The 19,298-nt window shown below is 42.5% G+C and overlaps 1 protein-coding gene across 3 annotated transcripts in view; it reads left to right on the top strand.

The window, feature by feature from the left end:
• The window catches only part of MAGI3 (membrane associated guanylate kinase, WW and PDZ domain containing 3), a 54,724-nt gene that overhangs the window by 13,738 nt on the left and 21,688 nt on the right, over nt 1-19,298 (top strand). For all 3 annotated transcript variants that reach the window (XR_010723833.1, XM_066204221.1, XM_066204222.1), the window contains exons 2-7: nt 11,678-11,794; nt 13,245-13,364; nt 14,779-14,988; nt 16,267-16,441; nt 17,220-17,299; nt 18,681-18,738. Coding sequence is in view for 2 of the 3 variants with exons in the window: in XM_066204221.1 (XP_066060318.1) it covers nt 11,678-11,794; nt 13,245-13,364; nt 14,779-14,988; nt 16,267-16,441; nt 17,220-17,299; nt 18,681-18,738 (760 nt within the window). In the remaining variant the exon portion in view is untranslated. The remainder of the gene's footprint in view (nt 1-11,677; nt 11,795-13,244; nt 13,365-14,778; nt 14,989-16,266; nt 16,442-17,219; nt 17,300-18,680; nt 18,739-19,298) is intronic.

Below are 19,298 nucleotides of genomic sequence, written 5' to 3'. Positions count from 1 at the left end.
GTGACAACTTCTTTTGTGTTCCAGGGCCCCTCCGTAGTGCCAACAGGAGTGCAGAAATAACATCACCTGTAAGCTGACGTGCAGGTTTGGGTGTCTTGAGATGGAAAGAAGGTTGAACTTCCCCTCCCAGAGCAGCTCAGAGAGCTGGTGAGATGCCCTGTGGCCTCAGCTCAGGTTGGCCTTTGGTGTCTCCCCACTGGTGGATGTTGGTAACATCTGGTGGGTTCAGGGTCTACCCTGGATTTATTTAAACTTGTGTTTTAAAGCTGAAGCTACAACTACTTGTAAATCAGAGGCATTTTCATTGTTGACACAATGTTCTTAGCACATTTTTTAAAACTTGCACACCTCTTCATTTCCAGCTGTTAGCTGTTTGACTGGAGCTGAGAATTGGAACTCTGTGGGTACTGGAAAACTCTGTTACCGAGCTGTGATTTGCATAGCTTTAATACATTTTGCAACAGTCAGATTTTAGCACAAATTTCTATGACAAAATACAGGCCAGACAGGTGTGTCTGGTAGGAAGCAGGAGGTTATTTACTTTCTCTGGCCTTTGCAGAGAGAGGGAACCTGGAATGAGCATGAAAACTGCTGTGTAGATGAGCCACTGTTCAAGCTGTGGTGTTGGACACTGCTTAAAATGGAGTTATTTTTATCAGACCTTGACGGCCGTTTGGGGGCAGTGGAGGATGGCATCTTTGGGGTCTTCATTGACCCTTTCATCAGTCTGTATTTGTACACAGGTGCAGGTTGTGGGCCCACAAGGGAGTTCCAAAGTATTCAGAACTACCGATTGTTCTCTCAGTGAAAAGTCTACTAAAAATAGGATATTCTTCCATTCAGACATCAAAACCCGATCTGTAATGTGAAGTGTCATCTCTAGGAATAGTAAAAAAGCTTTTACATGAGGAAGTTCTTTCTGTGAGCTGTTTCTTACAGTGGGTGAAATGTAGCAAAAGGAAAAAGGACTTGAATCACTTTCTGCTTTATTGAATTACCTTTGAGTGGCATAGAATTTATTCCGAAATCCTTCTTTATTGCCTTTTGGCAAATAGATATGATTTTTTTCTGTTCAAACTGTGTCCTTAAGAGGTCTGCTGCGCTTCCTCGTGTGGGGCTGCAGAGATGTTGGATATTAAGGAAATAGCAACAAGAAAAACAGTGTTTTCCAAAAAACACCCAGTTCTTTGACAGAACTTCCTGTGTTATAAACTGGGACACAAGAACTACGTGCTCACTTCCCACTGCAGTGATCTGAAAAGATTCAGCATTCATTGTTACCTGGCAGTCTAAGTTTTAAATGCAGAATGCAAGGCTTTTCTCAAATTCTAAATGCAAAGTGCGAGGCTTTCCGTATTTAATGAATAAGGGGACATTAAAATAAAGTCTGTTTTTTGGAGTAATAGTGTTCATCTGGTTCAAACGCAGGAAATCTGAGTGATGCAAACTTAGCTGGACCTCAGTGCTGCGGCAAATTATGTTGAGAAGCAGAGGATATTTGTAATTTGGTATGCAAAGACTGTCCTTAACCTGCATGATGGACTTGCACTGGTATTTTTTTGGGTAACAAATGATGTAGTTGGCCCTCTCCAGTCAGACCCTCCTGGCACCGTAAATCTTCTGAATGCCCACTGTGCTAGGCGAATGAGGATGTGCTGTGCACACAGCACAGCCTTGGTTTTACCTGATACCTCTGACAGTGCCTCTGGGAAAGCCCTGTTAGTCTCTCAGTAAGAATTTAAACTGGCAGGTAAAGACAAGCTAATCTCTGTTTCATCCCATGATTTATTTGAACAGCAAGATGTCTTTGGTGTTGCTGTAGAGCTACCAGTGGGGACTGAGCAATGAGTTTGGGAATTTAAACGGATTTATTTAGTAACAATCAAGTGCTTGCTATGTGATTGCTGGCTGATTCTGACTCGATATGAAGAGCAAAATTGGGAAGGATCTTGACTACATTCCAATCACAGTTTTGTGAGATGATGCACGTGGCTAGGACAGGCGGCTGCTGTCAGATTTGCTCAATGTAGTTCTTATGTTCATAGGTGCAGGGTGGGTTTTCATCACCTACCTGAATGTCTTATTATATTGGTCAATTGATATATTTCATATATGGGTATTCAGACAAATATGTAACCTTTTAAAACTCTTACCTTCAGGTTCATTTGTGTCCTGGAAGTGAGGAGAAAAGGGAGTGTTTTAATAAGAACCATCTAATGCGGGTAACAAGGTCTGTGCTCTAGTGATGGTAGAGCATTTCAGAGAGATTACTGCAGAACCCATGCGGTCAGACAAGGATGATAGAAAAGGAATGATGCAGTACATACAGGAACAAACTCTTTGCTGTTAGTGGGGTGCTCGTTTTGGGGTGCACAGCCATAGCTGCCTTCTGGTTGATTGCGAATTGTGAACAGAAGTTGGATTTGGCTTTGCCTTCAAAACTGTCTCTTTATTTGAAGTGCTTTCTTACAAGGATTCAGTTTTTCTGTCAGTCTTGAATGTAGTGAGCTCTTTAAGCAAATATAAGTGACTCCAGCCTTTGGAGACAGCTCCATGCAGATGCTGGCTGGCGAGTTTCCCAAGTGGAATGCACTGCAGTCTGAGAGCTCCCAATGCAGTGAAACTGCTGTTCCTGTATCTGAGGACTCTTTCTGGCTCACGACCTAGACAATGTTATTTTGCCTACAACATTCACCTTGTGGCAGACTTTGTTGGGCAAACATTAAGTTATAGAATTGCAGAATGGTTAAGGTTGGAAAAGAGCTTTAAGGTCACCAAGTCCAGCCATCAACCAGCACCACTAAACCCTGTCCTCAAGGGCTAAATCATCATGTTTAAAAAACACCTCCAGGGATGGTGACTCCAGCAGTTCCCTGGACAGTCTCAATTGAAACTGAAAGCAACTAGTGCAAGTTAATCACTGAATTTAATGGCTTATCAGCCAGACAGTTGTCACAGATGTCTGCTGGGGAGCAGTTGTTTGCTGCCCTATTCTCTAGACTTTGATTCTTGTTCACTGCTGAAATGTTTATTTTATCATTTATTGTACTTGGAGAAGGGCTAGCAGGTATCTTTGAGGCCGGCCACGAGTGATTGTGCCATTTGTACCCTGACTACAGCCACGGCCCGGCAGGATTTTCTCAGATCAGGTGGTTTGGGTTTTTGAAGTGTGTTTGTACATGGCTTATGCTGGAAATCATAGAGTGAAGGTGAAGTTACTGTGGACTTGTTGCCCACGTTCTTTCTCTCTGCTTCAACTAGTTCTAGTTTATCGTATAGAGTAGTGGAAGAAGTTTGCTCTGAAGTTAAAAATAATTTGAAATACAGCTGTGGTGTTCCCATGTAGAACAACCTCTCCATAGGTGAGGAGATACTAATACATGCCAGCTAGAACTGAATCCACTATACGATTGACCATGGAAAGAGCTGGTTTTCTTTTAATGTTCAATAAATTCTGATTATGAAAATCAGATTTATCCTTTTAATGATTAGGGTATTTGCCCATTTTTAATCTGCCGGTCTCTTGAATGCAGATGTTCTGAACACTTTATTGCAGAAGTGTTTCTTGAAAGATCATCATATTGCTGTTAATTGGGGTGCTTGTGTGCATGGCCAGGAGTTGGACTTCACGATCTTTGTTGGTCCCTTCCAGCTCAGGACATTCTATGATTCTGTGAGTTGGTTATTAATCTGAAGGTTTATGTTTTACTAGCTGTTGTTTACCAGCTTCTTTTTCCACATACTGATGTCCTCTGTTGAGACACTTCTGTTGCTAAGTACAGATAGATAAGAAAAAAGAAATGCTGAGAAACAGATGTTGCAAGACCAAGTACCCAGCTGTGTGCTAAGAAAGCGAATCTCATGGTGATTAGTTAACAATTCCTTAGCAAGCAGAGCCATAGATAAAACAGGAAGCACAGCATGGGGAAAAAATAATATTAATTTAGAATAAAAAAAGAGAAATTTCTGAACATTAAACACTGGCAGCATCAGTACAACCGTCTGTGTTCCTGAAGAGCTGACTGTATTGTAGTAAGTCACACCAAGGTCAGTTGACCTGTTTTTAGAACTGGTTTTAGACGTGTTTTCCTGCAAACTGGTGATGGGGAGATGCATGGATTTTCAACTTAAATGCTGCATCAGTAATGAAGAGGAGTCTGTCGGCCTCAGCTGGCTGGGTTTGTTAGAAATTCCAGTCACTGTGCCAAATAGCGAGGTGAACACCTCTGGCAGCTCTTTGAATGAGCTGTGGCTGTCAGTGGGATCCTGCACCTCTCCCAGACGCACTTTGGAACTCACCAGTCAGCAACTCCAGTGCATTTGTGCCAGGTTGGCTGCTGTGACCTGGGTTCCTGCAGGGAAGGGCTGTGCTGGGATGTGCCAGCGCTGCCTGGGCAAGTTCGGCATGCTTGTACTTCACTAGAAAGCAGCTGGGTCTCAGAGGCTGAGCAGTTCCTCTCTGCTGGCATCCAGTTCCACATACGTGCACTCCTTGGAGAAAGCACTCTTTCATAGTTAATTGAAAATCCTGGGTTCTATAACTAAAAATAAACCTTATTAAATGAATAGTGATAAAATAATAGGATATCTTGTGCAAGCAGAAGGAGAAATTCCTTTCGTTTTTAATATTATGTGATGGTTAACTGACCGTGTAGGGAAATGGTCTTCCCTTACTTGATTACTTCAACAACAGCCTGCGATAAAGATTGCAAACAGAAGCTTCCCTGCAAAATTGGGTTATAATAGAATTGGAGTTCATGCAGTGACACCAGAGGAATTCGTGGGTGTGACAGATCAACGTGGATCAACATCTCTGCTCTTTCTGGGATGCTGTGCTGCACACTGGTGTGCCCCCAGTCCTTGGGTGTTGCATCCCTCGGTGTCGAATTGCTCTGTGAACTGTGTGAGTCAGGCGCTGGCATTAGTCATGGCTGGTGCACATCTGGAGTTCCAGTGATTTCGCTGACTGCCCATGTTGTGCAGTGAGCACTGTGGGAGGATTTTTTCCTATTAAACTGTGAGATGTCTCTAATCAATACCACTGTGATACAGCACTTCTATGGGTTTGGTCGGAGGAGTGCTGACCTGGCACGTAGATCTTGGTGACTCCAGGTTCCTGGGCGTCCTTCGGAGTGTAGTGAGTCACAGCAGTGCAATCTGCAGCCTGAAGCATCAGCTGTCCTTCGGTAATGCTGCAGCCCACCTTGCAGCAGTGCTGGCATTTCCCAGGCTCCTTGAAAAGCCGTTTTCAGGAAGCTCTAATTCCTTCCTAAAAGTTGCACAGTCAGAGCAGGAATTGCTCCTTTACCCTTGTGCTCAGGGGGTCTCTGTGCTGGTGGGACCTTGGCAGGGGGTGGGTCTCATGGGAAAGTGGCATTGAGGAGCCACTAAAAAGCCCTTGGGTGACATTTCTGTATGGGAATGATCTGTTACAAGAGGTGTTACACTTGCAGGCAGTGCAGGTGTTCAGGTTGGGGCTGGTGTTTAAAAGCCCAGTTTGCTGTTGTGTAAATCACTTTATAGGTCCAGCTGCGACGGTGCATGCACTGCTGCTCACTGACACAGCTAGAGGACACTTCTGCTGGGAACATTATCTGTTTACCATGGTGAGTGGTCACCCCAGAGGCTTGTCTGCTCCAGGAGAACAGGCATTGCAGCATCTTTGCCAATTGAGTACCTTTGTCAGACTCCTGCGCTGCCAAGCTTCAGACTGAAATAGGTTAGTGGGCCTAGAAATTATGCTGAGTGTAACTGCATATCTTGGTTCCTATGACCTGTCTGTGATTTGAACAAATTCTATTCTGATCTGAGCACTCAAAAAAAAAAAAAAAAAAAAAAAAAAAAAAAAAAAAAGTCTTGGCATGTGAACACGTACCCTTCTGTTGGGAAAGCATGCCAAATCCCAAGTAGATTAAATGGCTTGTGTAACAGAGAGCAGCTGCAAGGACATTTTTTCTTTGGGGATGTGATTGAAATGTGTCATTCTGTAGAGCTGCATGCTGCTTAAGCAATGAGATATGGTATGTTAGACATACGTCACATCTGAAACACGATGCACTCCCTTCCAAACAGAAGGAATGGCAGCTTCTGCCGAACACTAGGACAGGTTAACGTGCTCAGGTGCCCTGTGTGCGGTCCCTTGTTGCGGTGTGACATGGAATAATACTAAATGTCAGTAAGTTTGAATTTGCACATAAGCTGGAGATTTCCAAAGGGAAGCATTAATATTAGAACAGTCTGGGGACTCAAGTAACATTTTGTTCAGCTGGATATGTTAATTGTGCTTTCCAGACCAAATGGGTTTGTTTGCTGTCTCAGTAAAGCATTTCCTCTAGTGTGAATAAATTAAAACTTCACATTGTAAATTTCAGGGAATGAATGGAAGATTATTTATAATTTGGGAAAAACAAGCCATAGTTAGCCCCAGGAAAATCATCTCCATTGTTCAGGTCACTTGCCTTTGTTTTGGTGCTCCACTTTTCAATTAAGAGCGGACTAAATGATTTATGTATTATTGTAACCTGTGACAGCTACAGAGGACTCTTATTTCATGGCTGTAAGCGTCTGTATTCGGCTTCGCAGTACAAGTGTTGCAGCGACAGATACTACTTACCCAGAATAGCCTCTGCGGTGTACTGAGCTGCACAGTGATTAAAACTCTGCAAGGCCTTGAGTGCATAATTAAGAAGTTTTAATAAAGTGCTATTATTAAAACAATTTTGTGTAACGTATTTGTGTATTGTTCTGATTGTTGTTTTGACCCTTTAGAGTGTTGTAACATCCTATTACATGAGCCCATTCGTGTGTTGCCGTACCAGCTCCATCACTTGCCTGGTGGTTTGAGTAGATCATGGTCAGGAAATGGCCTCAAGTTACACTGGGGGCGGAGTTTGGATTAGATGTTGGGACATTTTTTTTCATGGGAGGGGTTGTAAAGCTTTGCAACAGGCTGCCCAGGGAAGTGGTGGAGTTACTATCCCTGGAAGCGTTCTAAGACGTGTGGATGTGGCACTTGAAGATATGGTTTAGTGGTGGACATAGTGGGTGCTGGTTGATGGTTGGACTTGATGACCTTAGAGTTCTTTTCCAACCTTAACAATTCCATATTCTTTTCTGCTCAGTATATTTGATTCATCTGCTGTTGTGGTGTCAAAAAGCCTGTTTCCTCTTATGCTTTGCATCCCTTTCTCACTTTGGGAATCCTAATTAGATCTCACAAATCACATTTGGTTTTTGTGAGGTGTTTCAAGCTCCCAGGCTGGGCTCAGTGATTTTTCCAGGGATCCCTGTAAATCCTTTTCTCTGTCTCAAACCTGACAGTGGCAGAGGCTCACAGGTGCAGTTTGTCTGAATTCTTGTTCTTTACCATCACTGTCAACACATCTGACTTGAAATGGAAATCATGGGCCAGATTACCCCATTTTTGAAAATAGAGCATATCTTTGTAAAAAGGCAAAAAACACTGTTAATCTCTTGAGTGTTTCTTTACTTCTCAAGAAAATACAGAATTAAAGAGAGGAAAGTCTCCATATATAACAAAAAAGGTCAAACTTACCTTGTGTAAAGTTCTTTTGCGTTTTTCTTCCCCACTGTTAAATTGAAGGAAATGGTTATGTTTACATTTTATTTGAAACCCATTCATTATTTTAAATTACTTGAGTTCTGCTTATATCTCCTTCAGTGTCTGATCTTCTATCAGAAACAGCTGCACAGACCTTTGAGCCTTGCTGTTCTCCTGTTAAATAATGGAGTATTAAAATACTTGGCATTATCAGAGTAAACCCTGCTCACTGGTAGTTCTCCTGAATGTATTCCCGTGGTTAATGGATTCTTGTGTGCATGCAGTGTATTACTCCAATCAAATCTGATATTGGTGTGTGTGAAGCTGGAGTGTGAAAGTTGGAACCACTTTGCTCAAAAGAATTTCCATTTTAAAAATCATTAAGGTTGTAGGTAATTCATTAGGCTATGCAAGTTTTTTTGCTGCCAGTGCAGGGCATAAAACCAACTTCAAATGCTGCCTTTCTGTGGAAGTCATGCACAGGCTGAGAATGTCTACAGATGTAACAAGATACAGAGAAGAAAAGTAGAGACCCGTGCTGGAACCGTGTAACTGAGTAGTATTGCTGCCCTGCATAGAGGTTTCCAAATGCAGCTGTTCTCAATTTCCTACTTTCTCCTTAGTTCCAAAGTGGTGCATGAATGACCCTGCCCTCCCATGTGCTGGCTGGGGATGCCCTGCAGAGCCGTGGCCATGTCCCAGGAGCAGATGGAAGGGAAGGGGCAGGCATTTGCCCGGAGCTCTGCTGCTGCTCTCCCTGCTCAGAATGTGTTCTGGCATGTGACCAGAGTGCTTGTGCTTTTAGGTGGTTTTAAAATAAAGCTGTTTGGTGTTGGTTGTGCTTAGACCAGAGCTGCCCTCCGTGGGTGCACGGGAGTGTCCTCCCACCCTGGATTGCTCTGGAGCTGGCAGGGAAATGAGCTCAGGCTAGGTGGCAAAAGGTTAAAGACCTCTTGGTTTCGCAGCGCTGGATGACAGAACCCCACAATTCTGTGATCGGATTGAAAGGGACCTTAAGGATCGTCTAATTACATGGGTAGGGACACCTTCCACTAGACCAGCTTTCTCTACACCCAGTCTAACCTGGCCTTGAACACTTCTAGGGACAGGGCAGCTACATCTTCTTTGGCCCCGTGCCAGGGCCTCAGCCCCCTCAGAGGGAGGAATTCCTTCCCTCTGGCAGTGGGAAGCCATTCGCCCTTGTCCTGTTCTCCAGGCTTATTCTTCACTTCCAAGCTTCAGTGGTTCCGGTATGTCTGTGAACAGTGACAAGTGTGGGATTCTGAATGTACTTGATGATACCCTGGTTACATTTCTTCTCTGCTTATTTCTAAGTGAGAAGACAAAATTGCGTGGCAGTATGTAATAGCTGCACTTTTCACTCTGTGGTGTTCAAACTCCCCTGGGGACGGGAATGGGGAGACTTGTGGGGCAGAATTAAAGGGATCAGCAGGAAGGTGCCAGAAGGTGGCGGCAGATCACTGCGGGCTGCGCCGGGACAGCCTAAGGCATCCTTACTATTACTTTATTTTTCTGCTTTCTAAGGCACGCCATTCTCTATGTGAATGTCTCTAATTTTTCTTCTGCCCACTATTTTGTTTAACTTTCCTCTGTTTTCCCCAGGCAATCCTGTCAATCTTCAATTCAGTCATCTTGGTCTCAGAGTATAGTCCAGTCTCTAAGCTTTTACAATTAATATTAATCCCGCAATATCAACATATCCTTAGTAGCAGCTTTGCCTTTATTTTGTCTTAAAACTGAGTTGATATTTATTGAAAAGAGTTTATAAGCTTTTAAAATTTTAAACACAAAGAGGGAAAGATCAGTGAGTAAATAAAGTCTGTAATTTTACATCCAGAACAGATTTTCGCATATTGCCTGGTTTTTCCAACATGCAGTGCTTTGAAAGTAGATGATGAAGAGATTCATCTGCCTTGGTGAAATATGAGTGTATTGATCTGCCCAAGTTTAATATGCTGGCCTTGCTGAAGTGCAGATCTGGCCTTGACAAGGAGATGGATGGGCCATTTTAGCAGCAAAGCATTTTTTTTTAGTGTTGAGGAACTGTCTTGTCTACAAAGAATAAAGTAATTTGTAGTAACAAATGGAAAGTACTTTTCTTGCGGGAGATTACCCCATTTGTTTCCACGTTCCATGACGTGTTTTACCCATTACACTGCAGGAAGCAAATCCAAAGTTTTGGAAGGAACCGTTCATCAGAGTTGCTGTGCATTCTTGGGAAGGGGTTGAGTGGAGAACTGCATTAGTGGGAATTGGCTGTTGCTCATGTAACTGCTGGATAGCCATGAGGACAGTGCTGTGGTGTTGTCCCAATACTGCAAAATGCTTTTGTGTGTTTGGAAGTAATTTTTTAAAATGCTTTTGTGTGTTTGGAAGTAATTTTTAAATAAGTGACAGTGTTAAAGCAGGTGAGAGGTTGACTTCATTTGGAGCTCCGGGCTCGTGTTCAGCAGAGGATGTGCTGCCTGTTTGGAGGGTGTGCTGGGCTTCTTCTGTCCTTGCTTGAGGGTTTAAGGTGGTTTTGTGTGTGTTTTGTTTAGCTGTGGACATCACTGATCTCTCTGAAGGGCCAGTAGGTAATCTTGGTTCCACTTTGAGATACTCATCCTGACATGGTTTTGTTTGGAGGGAGGAGGGTGCAGACTGAAATTCTGTTTGCGGTTCATGAGTGGTGGTTGCTGAGGTCATGTTTGAGAGTTGGGAGCACGGTGTGAAATGCCCTCACCTTGGCTAAAAGGGAAGGGAAAGTATAAAGTTGCCACAACCAAAACATGCAGACAGCTTTGTGGAAGTGACACATGGTTGGGAAAATTTGCTTAGTGGTGGGAGGGTTTTGATGGTTTGGGTTTTTTTCTAGATTTGACATGTATGTAAGTATGAAATTGGTTGAAGATGCAGGTGGGTGGGCCTGGTGTGAGGACTGCTGTGGGGTCTGTGACCTGTTTGAGGTGGTCTCCTTAGCAGCTTTGAGCTCACAGGCTTCAAAGGCTCCTGTCAGAAAAGCTTCTGGGGCAGGTTTATGCATTTCATAACCTGTTGGTGATGTAATTTAACAGGAGCAGTTGTCTGATCCAGCCTTTTTCCCTGCTGTTGTGCTACACCACGATCCATCTGCTGCTGCCCATCTCGTGCTCTAGGTCTGGAGACAAAGGTTGAGCGTTTTCCCTCAAGCCTGAATGTTCTGCTGTAATACGTAACTTAAATTTACCAAGGTCACTGAACCGTATTTAATGTGCTTTCTGGGAGGCTGACAGGGTACAAAAGATTGGTTGTACCCTCCTGTCTGAAGGATGCAGCAGTAATACAAGAGCTCAGTTATTTGTGTGCTGAGGGGCCATGGTTCTCCGGTGATGTGACAGATTCACTAATGATACCTGACAGAAGTATTGCAAAGGAGTAATGGTAAAAAAAACCCAACTCCCTTCTATTATGCAATATTTTTAAGAAGGAAATATTGTCTTTTTATAATTTGAAGAGGACAAGTTCCCATATGACAAAATATTGAACTCAGGTGACTAGTGAGTAGGTGTAAATTGAATGGAACCTACTTAAAAATACAATGAAATAGTTTCTTGTCTGTAGAGACTTTGAATTTTCGTAGTAGGTTTGTATTTCAATAGTTTATATTGATTTTTAGACGATTCCAAAATACTGTCTCTCTTGTTAGAGAGATGAGGGAGGGATGGTTGTTAGTCAGCTCTGCTTAAAATCACTGTGCCCGAAGAAATTCTTCCCTGTGAGGGTGGTGAGGCCCTGGCACAGGGTGCCCAGAGAAGCTCTAGCTGCCCCATCCCTGGCAGCATTCAAGGCCAGGTTGGATAGGGTGTGGAGCAACCTGGGTGAGTGGAAGGTGTCCCTGCCCGTGGCAGGCAGTGAAACAAGATGAGCTTTAAGGTTCCTTTCTGACTCAAACCATTCTGGGATTCTGTGATTTGATAGCACAAAATGGTATTTTTCCATCGAGGTTGTATTTAAAACAACCCAACTCTTCTAACTGCTTGCTTTTTCTAAAACTTCTATAGCAGTGAATCACAATTCTTATTTGTGAGATCCTGCTTTGCAAGTTACTCTGATTTATTCTTTTTTCCTCTTAAGGAAAAGTCATCAACAAGGACTTGCGCCACTACCTGAGCCTTCAGTTCCAGAAGGGCTCGATAGACCACAAACTCCAGCAAGTGATCAGAGACAATCTCTATTTGAGAACCATCCCTTGTAAGTATGTAAAGATCAGCCTCATTTGATCTGTTCCTGCTAACTCCCACATCATTTGTGAGCTTGAAATGCCTTCTCTCTTAGTCCAATTTAGAGTTTTACCTTGCAGCAGAGTCTTCTGGCTTTGCTACAGTAGTTTCACATCTGAATCTGCCATGAATAGGTACAGCCAGTGTGGACTGAAAACCAGCAAAAACTTCAGAATTCAAAGTTCAGATTGTTTCAGTAGTATCTCTGCGTTGCTCTTCGTAAGTTTGTCAGTAGTTGTTAGAATGATCCCAGCCACCACAAGAAATAAATCTTTCTCAGCACGATCAAGCAGTGCAGAACCATCCTGGTTTTTCTCAATGTGTTGGGGTTTTTTTCTTCGCAAAGAGCAAACTGAGACCATGAGTGTCGAGTGCGCTAGGCAGAGCAGGGCGGGTGGATCGAAGGAGGATGGGAGGGGGCTTGAGTGCAGAAAGGGTGGCAGTGGCAGAATGTACGGGCAAACTGTTTGCTCGTCCTGAGAAGACTGATTAAAAAGGCCCATCACTGACTGTTTAAATATTCATTGCGCTAAAAACTTACTTTGTCAAGTAACGTTTTTGTATCTACAGGAATTCTGCTCTCCTCTCTATAAGCACACCTGAGAGTTTGTGGCTTTCTTAAACTGCATTTCACTATCACTAGATTTTATTTACTAGTTTTTGTTAATGCTGCTGCCTGAAAAAAAATATATATGCCTTTAAAATGCTATTAGATTGTAGGTTTGTAATGAACAGCAATGAATCAGTTCAGTCCTTTCAGGCGAGCTTTAATTAAACTGTTGTAACTCTGAGAGGCAGATTTTCATAGACAAAACACTTCGAGAACCTCTGCATTAACACAGCAATTTACTGATAGAGTTTACCTACAGTCAGGGGTTGGAATGTGGCTGAATTACACTCTGAATTGTAGGTTAAAAAATAAATTTTTTGCCTAGTTACGGATTTGGTGGCCCAAAAATCAAATGTGCTTAGTCATGATGACCTCATTGCCAATTAGACAGTTGGTGCTGGTAGAAATAGGTAAAAATGCAGTACCCTTACAGCTGGGTTAAAATAAAATACCGTAGCTGTTCCTAGAATCCCAGACTGGGATTGCCTGGCCCAGGTGTCGTCAGCTTCCACAAAAGTTGCTTTTGGTTCACTGGCCATAAGAAAGAATTCTCTCTTATTTACCACCTGACCCAGCTTTTTCTCTCCTTCTCCCCCAATACCACAACTGTCGTTCTTGTGTAATGTACTGGCTCAGTTTTTGTACATTATTGTTCACTTGCTCAGCAGTTGTTTTAACTCTTTACTGGAGTGATGTCATCTTCGTGTAAAGACTTGACAATAGGTTGTTTTTACTGAACTGTACAGCAGGCAGCTTCTGGTAACAGGCAGCACTTAAGTATCTTACAAGAGTGTTTTCTCTGTCTTTGCAGGCACTACAAGGGCTCCCAGAGATGGGGAGGTCCCTGGGGTAGACTATAATTTCATTCCTGTTGAGCAGTTTAAAGCGCTGGAAGAAAGTGGAGCCTTACTAGAAAGTGGAACATATGATGGTACGTCAGTGATGTTTAATGGAATGGAATAAGGACCCAGTACTTGTGTCCAGGAGCTTAGTCCAAGTGTAACTCCTTGTGGTACCAGTTTTCCTGCTCAGCTGATGGTCATGTCAGTAGTAGAGAGAGAATTATTTTCATTGTTGCATTTTGGGAAGCATTCTGAAGGGATTTGTCTTTGCCTGGTACAAATTTAAGAGAATTTAGTCATTTTTGTGTAAACCTCAGAGAACAGAGCGATGTTCTCCTCTCAAGTGTGCATCAAAAGGTCAGAAGGCAAGGGAAAATCTGACCCAGCAGGGAAACAAAAGGATTTTCCAATAAGAAGTTGAACAGCACTAGTCCAGGTTGTCCAAATCTGTAGGAAAGCTGGGTTTGTTAAATGTGGTGAGGAAAAACATTGTAATGAAGATGGTGCAAAAAGAAAAGATGTAAAAAGCAGACAATCTTGTGAAAATCTCTGTGCCACTTGTTTTCCGTATCCCACGCTGTTTGTTAATATTGTCCCGTCTGTGGAAATCTCCTAAGCAAATTTAGGTAAAACTGGTACTTTTTTTTTTTTATTCCTGAGCTGCACTTTATCTGGCTCTCCCCTCTCTGAGCCTTGCCCTTGCTTGATATTTGCAGAAGGGTTTTCTTTCTTACTTTATTTACATGGTCAAAAACATCCAGGCACCAAAAGTTACCCCAGCAGGAATTCTGGGAAGCTTCCTTGCTTTGTGCTCAATTCCCTAATAAAAATCATATGAGCAGTCAGGAGAGAGGTCAGTTGCTGAAATTCTTTTCTAGAAAATAGCCGATGATTCCTTTGTGCTTTAGATTAAAATATTGAAGGAAAAAATGTGTCCCTTTTTCTGAAGTAAAAATAATTTTTAGATTAAGCCATATGAACCTCTTTGTTTTGCAAGTGTATTGTCAGTAGAAAATTGGAAGTGTTAAAAATCGATTACTTGTTAACTGGTCTTCTGGAAATAAATAATTTGTTTCTGTACAAAATGAATTTGCTTTTTGACTTCAGTATTTCTGTTATGCTGTTAATTAGCGTGTAGAGTAAGAATAATTGATTTTCACTGTTTTGCTCCTCTAAGGTTGCTCCCTAAGTCTCTTAATGGGGTATTAATGAATTCCGGGCAAAGTAACAAATCCATTTTTTTCTTTAGAAAACTTACAGCAGGATAAAAGTTTTCAGTTAACCTCTTGTTTTCTGACAGCCAGTGCTGCATTGCCAAGAAGTCAGTGTGTGAATAAATAGGCTTTGACTGTTGATTGGGTTTTGGTAGTGCTGATGTCTTCTTTGAGGCTTTAAATTTTCACCAAAATATGTTTGCGTGGGCACTAAACTGGTAACAGCCACTGCCAGTGCCTTCAGCAAGTATCAGTGCTTCAGTGATCCTGGTTTCTGTCTCATTTTCAGGTAATTTTTATGGTACTCCAAAGCCTCCAGCAGAGCCCAGCCCCTTTCAGCCTGATCCAGTGGATCAAGTTCTTTTCGACAATGATTTTGATACTGAATCGCAGAGGAAAAGAACCACGTCGGTCAGCAAAATGCAAAGGATGGAAAGTTCTCTCCCTGAAGAGGAGGAAGAGGAGGAAAAGGAAGCAGTTAATGGCAGCGGAGGGTTAGGTTGGTTGACAAGGGGACAAATTCCCTGGAGTATTGTATGAATGGATAAGGACTATACAAATAACATTCATGCTTCCTTAGTTTTGGTGAAGTGTGAAGACAGTTTCTATTCAGGCTGGTGCTTCTACTTAGTTTTGAAATGACCTTTTGAAAAGAACCAGCTGTTCTCCCAGCCAGATGTGCAATTGCATCATAAAATGCACTGCTTGGTCAAGAACATGTGGTGCTGGATATGGGCCAGTTACACGACCGGGAAGGAAAAATTTGTCCACTCTTCAAATAACAAAATCCTTCAAAGAGTAGAATTCTTACCCTGCAAATGTTACTGTTGAATTTTGAGGCAGTTACTGAATTTGTACACAGGAGATATTGGGGAAGTGATTGGTTTAAGGTGCAACGTTGGCTCACGCTGTAAAATTTTCGGATGATTTTGCATAGGAGAGCTATCACACAACCTGAAACCACCCAAGGGGGAGTGTGTGCAGAGAAATAGGGCCAAGTGTGTTGAAGCTGAAGCAATGTCCAGCAGGACCTTTCTGGGATTGGCAGGATGCCCTTTTCCTTTTGCTGTCATGGTTACTCATCTGGAGGGAGGAAAATTGATGGTGGAGAGGAACTGTCACATTGCATTTGCAGCTGATCCTGTGTGTGACTGTTTAGGACAGAGTTAAACTGACCAGACCTGACCTAATCTTGTCGTCTTCAGGGCTGGCAACACCACAGAGGGGCCAGTGGTCAGGCTGGTGGTTGGGTGAATGTCACGGACATCATCATGTCACAGAGGATATCAAGCATAACCTCGGTTCTGAAGGGTAGAGGCTTCTATTTAAATTAGTTTCCTGCAGGAATTTTTGGGATCTTTTTTTCTAGTTGCGGCTTGTAGGAAGGTGTTTTTTATTTTACTGGCAGTTTGGGTCTTCTCTACATTTCCTTCTGATTCTTTGAGGAGTATCAGTAGGATTTTTTTTGGTTGTTTTATGGCATTACAAACACCGTTCTCTCTGTAGAAACGGCAACGGAGTGTAGTCAACTTGAATTTCTGCCAGTGTTTATTTTTCAGAGTAGGCTCAGACACATAATACAAGGTTAATTCTGTTTGGCAGGGGAAGAGCAGAGTTCAGTGTTTTCATGTCAGCGTTTCAAAGTTCACAGTTGAAAAAAAAAGTGAAAAAATGCACATCACACACAGGGACATCCACTCGTAGCCAGATTAAGAGGGTGGTTCTTTGTGAGAAACAGCATAAGCATCTGACAAACGCTTTCCCTGAACAACTGCAGAAAACAAAGAAAAACATTCAGATTCTCCTGACTGGATGAAACCTGTTCCCAGCTACAACCAGACAAGCAGCAACATGGACTTCAGAAATTATTTATCGAGGGATGAGACCCTGGAACCACTACCCAAGAACTGGGAAATGGCCTACACGGACACTGGCATGATCTACTTCATCGAGTGAGTAACTCGCTCCTTGGAGGAGAGAAGTGCTGGTGGCTGCAGTCTGGAAAGCTGCTCTTTCACCTCTCTTCTGCTCTTGCTGCTTCTATTTCTTTATGAGGTTTAATATATTCCTACTGTTACAATCCTTACTCATAGTCCTCAATGTTGCACGCTCCGTACAATTGCCATCGTGCAGGCAAACCTTATAGTTCCACCTGCAAAGTCAGTTTGTTTGTTCTAAGTTTTGGATCTCACAAATACCAAGCCAGCTGGGTATTGCTAAGTGAAGTATAACATGAAAACCAAATTTCTCTGAAATTTGAGACCTTGTTTATTCTTTATTCTCTGCTTCTGTTCCTTGGCTGGTAATGGATGTTTCAAAATACAAATAGCCCAGATGAAAGCCCAGGATAGGGAAGTAGCTTGTGTGTGCCCATGTAAAACTGCCTTATTTATGAAGTTCTAAGGCAAAAATGAAACAGAAACCTTCCTGAGAGTTAAGCATATGAGGAGGCTAAAAATATTTTTTTCCCTATCAGGTAGCAACAACTGCTATTCCCACATGAGCTTTTGGGGACTAGGGAGAGGATCTGTGCCTCTAACACTTCCCGTGTGCCCTGGAGAGTCTCCAGTGTGCTGGTGCCTTTTCTTTTTTAGTGTTTTATGATGTGAATGAGGCACAAAGAAAGATTGTATTATCTGAAGTCTGCAGTTTCCTACAATAGTAAATACTTGAAGCAAAGTTTCTTCAGTGTGAGGGTGTTCTCTCACTGGCATGTGTTCTGCTCCACAGTCACAACACCAAGACAACCACATGGCTTGATCCCCGGCTCTGTAAGAAGGCCAAAGCTCCTGAAGATTGTGAAGATGGAGGTGAGACGTTCACAGTGCATTTGTCGCCTGTCACTGATAATTGTATGAGTTTATCCCAGCTGGATACAATCCATTACTTCTATGGTAGTAGCTTCTCCCTGGTAGATGTGACTCTGGAGCTGGTAGCGTAGTGCTGAGTGCCCCTTTGATGGCAATAGGAATTTACATTACGCTGGGAAAGTCCATGGTGTATTTTCCCTGGAGTAGTAGAATCTGGCTCAATAGAAGGTTTATCTGCATTCTTGAGCATAATATGAGATGTTTTGTTCCAGTAAGTGTCATTGTTAAGGAGAAGGTTGCATGTGAGTCATGATCTCACTGGAGACTGTTGTATAGGTGGAATATGGCAGAAGGAGAAGGTCCGTAAGTTACAGAATATTGAAATAACAAAGAAGGTATGACAAAATACATCTTGCCAATGATAACTGTTGCATGTGACATAGTGTTTCAATGCAGAAGCTAAGGGAACAATCTGACTGATTTAAATGCCTTCAAGACTTCCGGGTCAGTAGCCTCCAGGCAATTCATGCAACCATTTCCTACACAACTGGGCCATTTAGTCTGCTAGGAAAGAGTATTGGGTAGCTCTGTCTTCAGCAAATGCCTGACGTGTTCCAAAAGCTGAAGCAGGCTCAGAATGACCTGTCATTCTCCAAAATTGCCCAGCCTTACAGTCACGTATCCATAACGAAGCCAGCTTGGAGCCATGGCTGCGTATTGCTGCTTATTAAGCGTACATGCAGCTCACCACAGGATATAAAGAGCATACTTTAAACAGAGATGCAGAATATCCAAATGCACAATGCTTAAAATAATAGACCCACTGGGTCTTTAATCAGACCCTGTGGAGCAATGCTGGTATTAGTAATGGGTAACATGCTGTCATATGCTAGTGAAGTTCCTGTTACTGTCAAACTTAGGACGGCCTTAAACAAGATTGCAGGGCAAATTCAGTATTCTAATACTTAAATTTCTATGGTCAAGATAACTGGAACAATAAATTTGATAAGCTGACCTCTGTGGTAACTACTTACTACCTTCAGACAGTCATGAGCTGCTGGCACCCTCTTACCAGATGCTGACTTTGCCATAAAAAGGAGCCTTGTGCATGTGATTTTCAGTACGAACAGCTCTTTAAGTTCATTATATGCTTAAAGTGGTGTGATTTCATATAATACAAGGCTCATCATTTAGTGGAAGAAAGAGTAAGAGTTACAGGGCTTCAGATTCCCTGGAACAGGCTGATACCTTTCATCAGGGAAGAAAATGGGACCTGTATTTTCCTCGTATTTTTCATGAGTCTAGGTATTCTTTAATGAAAACTCTGATATTTGCGGATAGTTTTCCCTTGTAATGGAGAACTTGGTCTTTCTGACTGCAGAACTTCCTTATGGATGGGAGAAAATAGAAGATCCTCAATATGGGACATACTACGTTGAGTAAGTGCTACTTACTGATTTGACATACTTAAAAATTGAGCATGAAATTCGGAAGTGCTTGATATCCAGTAAGCAGAGGTTGTAATGCAGTAAAAGGCCAGGTTGGACAGGGCTTGGAGCAGCCTGGTCTCATGGAAGGTATCTCTGCTCATGGTAGGGGTTAGAACTGGATGGGCTTTAAGGTTCCTTTCAGTCCAGACCATTCTGTGGTTCTGTGAAACTGTTAAATATATCTAGGGAGAAACAGTTCTGGGGTCGCAAACTCATGGCACAAACTTCTGGTAGCACTGGCATGTGGGAAAATCCACGGTGTGACCATAAAAACTTAGTGGAGTGCTTTTCATTCAGGGGAGGAAAGCAACTTGCAACCAAAATAATTTATAGATAGGAATGAGCTGATGTCATTTTTCTTAGCTTAACAAAAACAGAGTCGCTTAAGAGTGGCACCTGCTAACTTTAAAAGAGCAAAAATAACTTGTAGACCGTTGCTGTCTCCAAAGAGCCAAGTCTATTACCACTAAACTGGTGCAATAGCTCTCTTGAATTTCCTTCAGGCCAGA

The sequence above is a fragment of the Chamaea fasciata genome, unplaced genomic scaffold, assembly GCF_029207755.1.
Source record: "Chamaea fasciata isolate MVZ Bird 193981 ecotype frontalis unplaced genomic scaffold, bChaFas1.0.hap1 SCAF_25, whole genome shotgun sequence".
NCBI classification, from domain to species: Eukaryota; Metazoa; Chordata; class Aves; order Passeriformes; family Sylviidae; genus Chamaea; species Chamaea fasciata.
The sequence above is the reverse complement of the archived record's forward strand: the minus strand, read 5'-3'. Positions and strand labels throughout refer to the sequence as shown.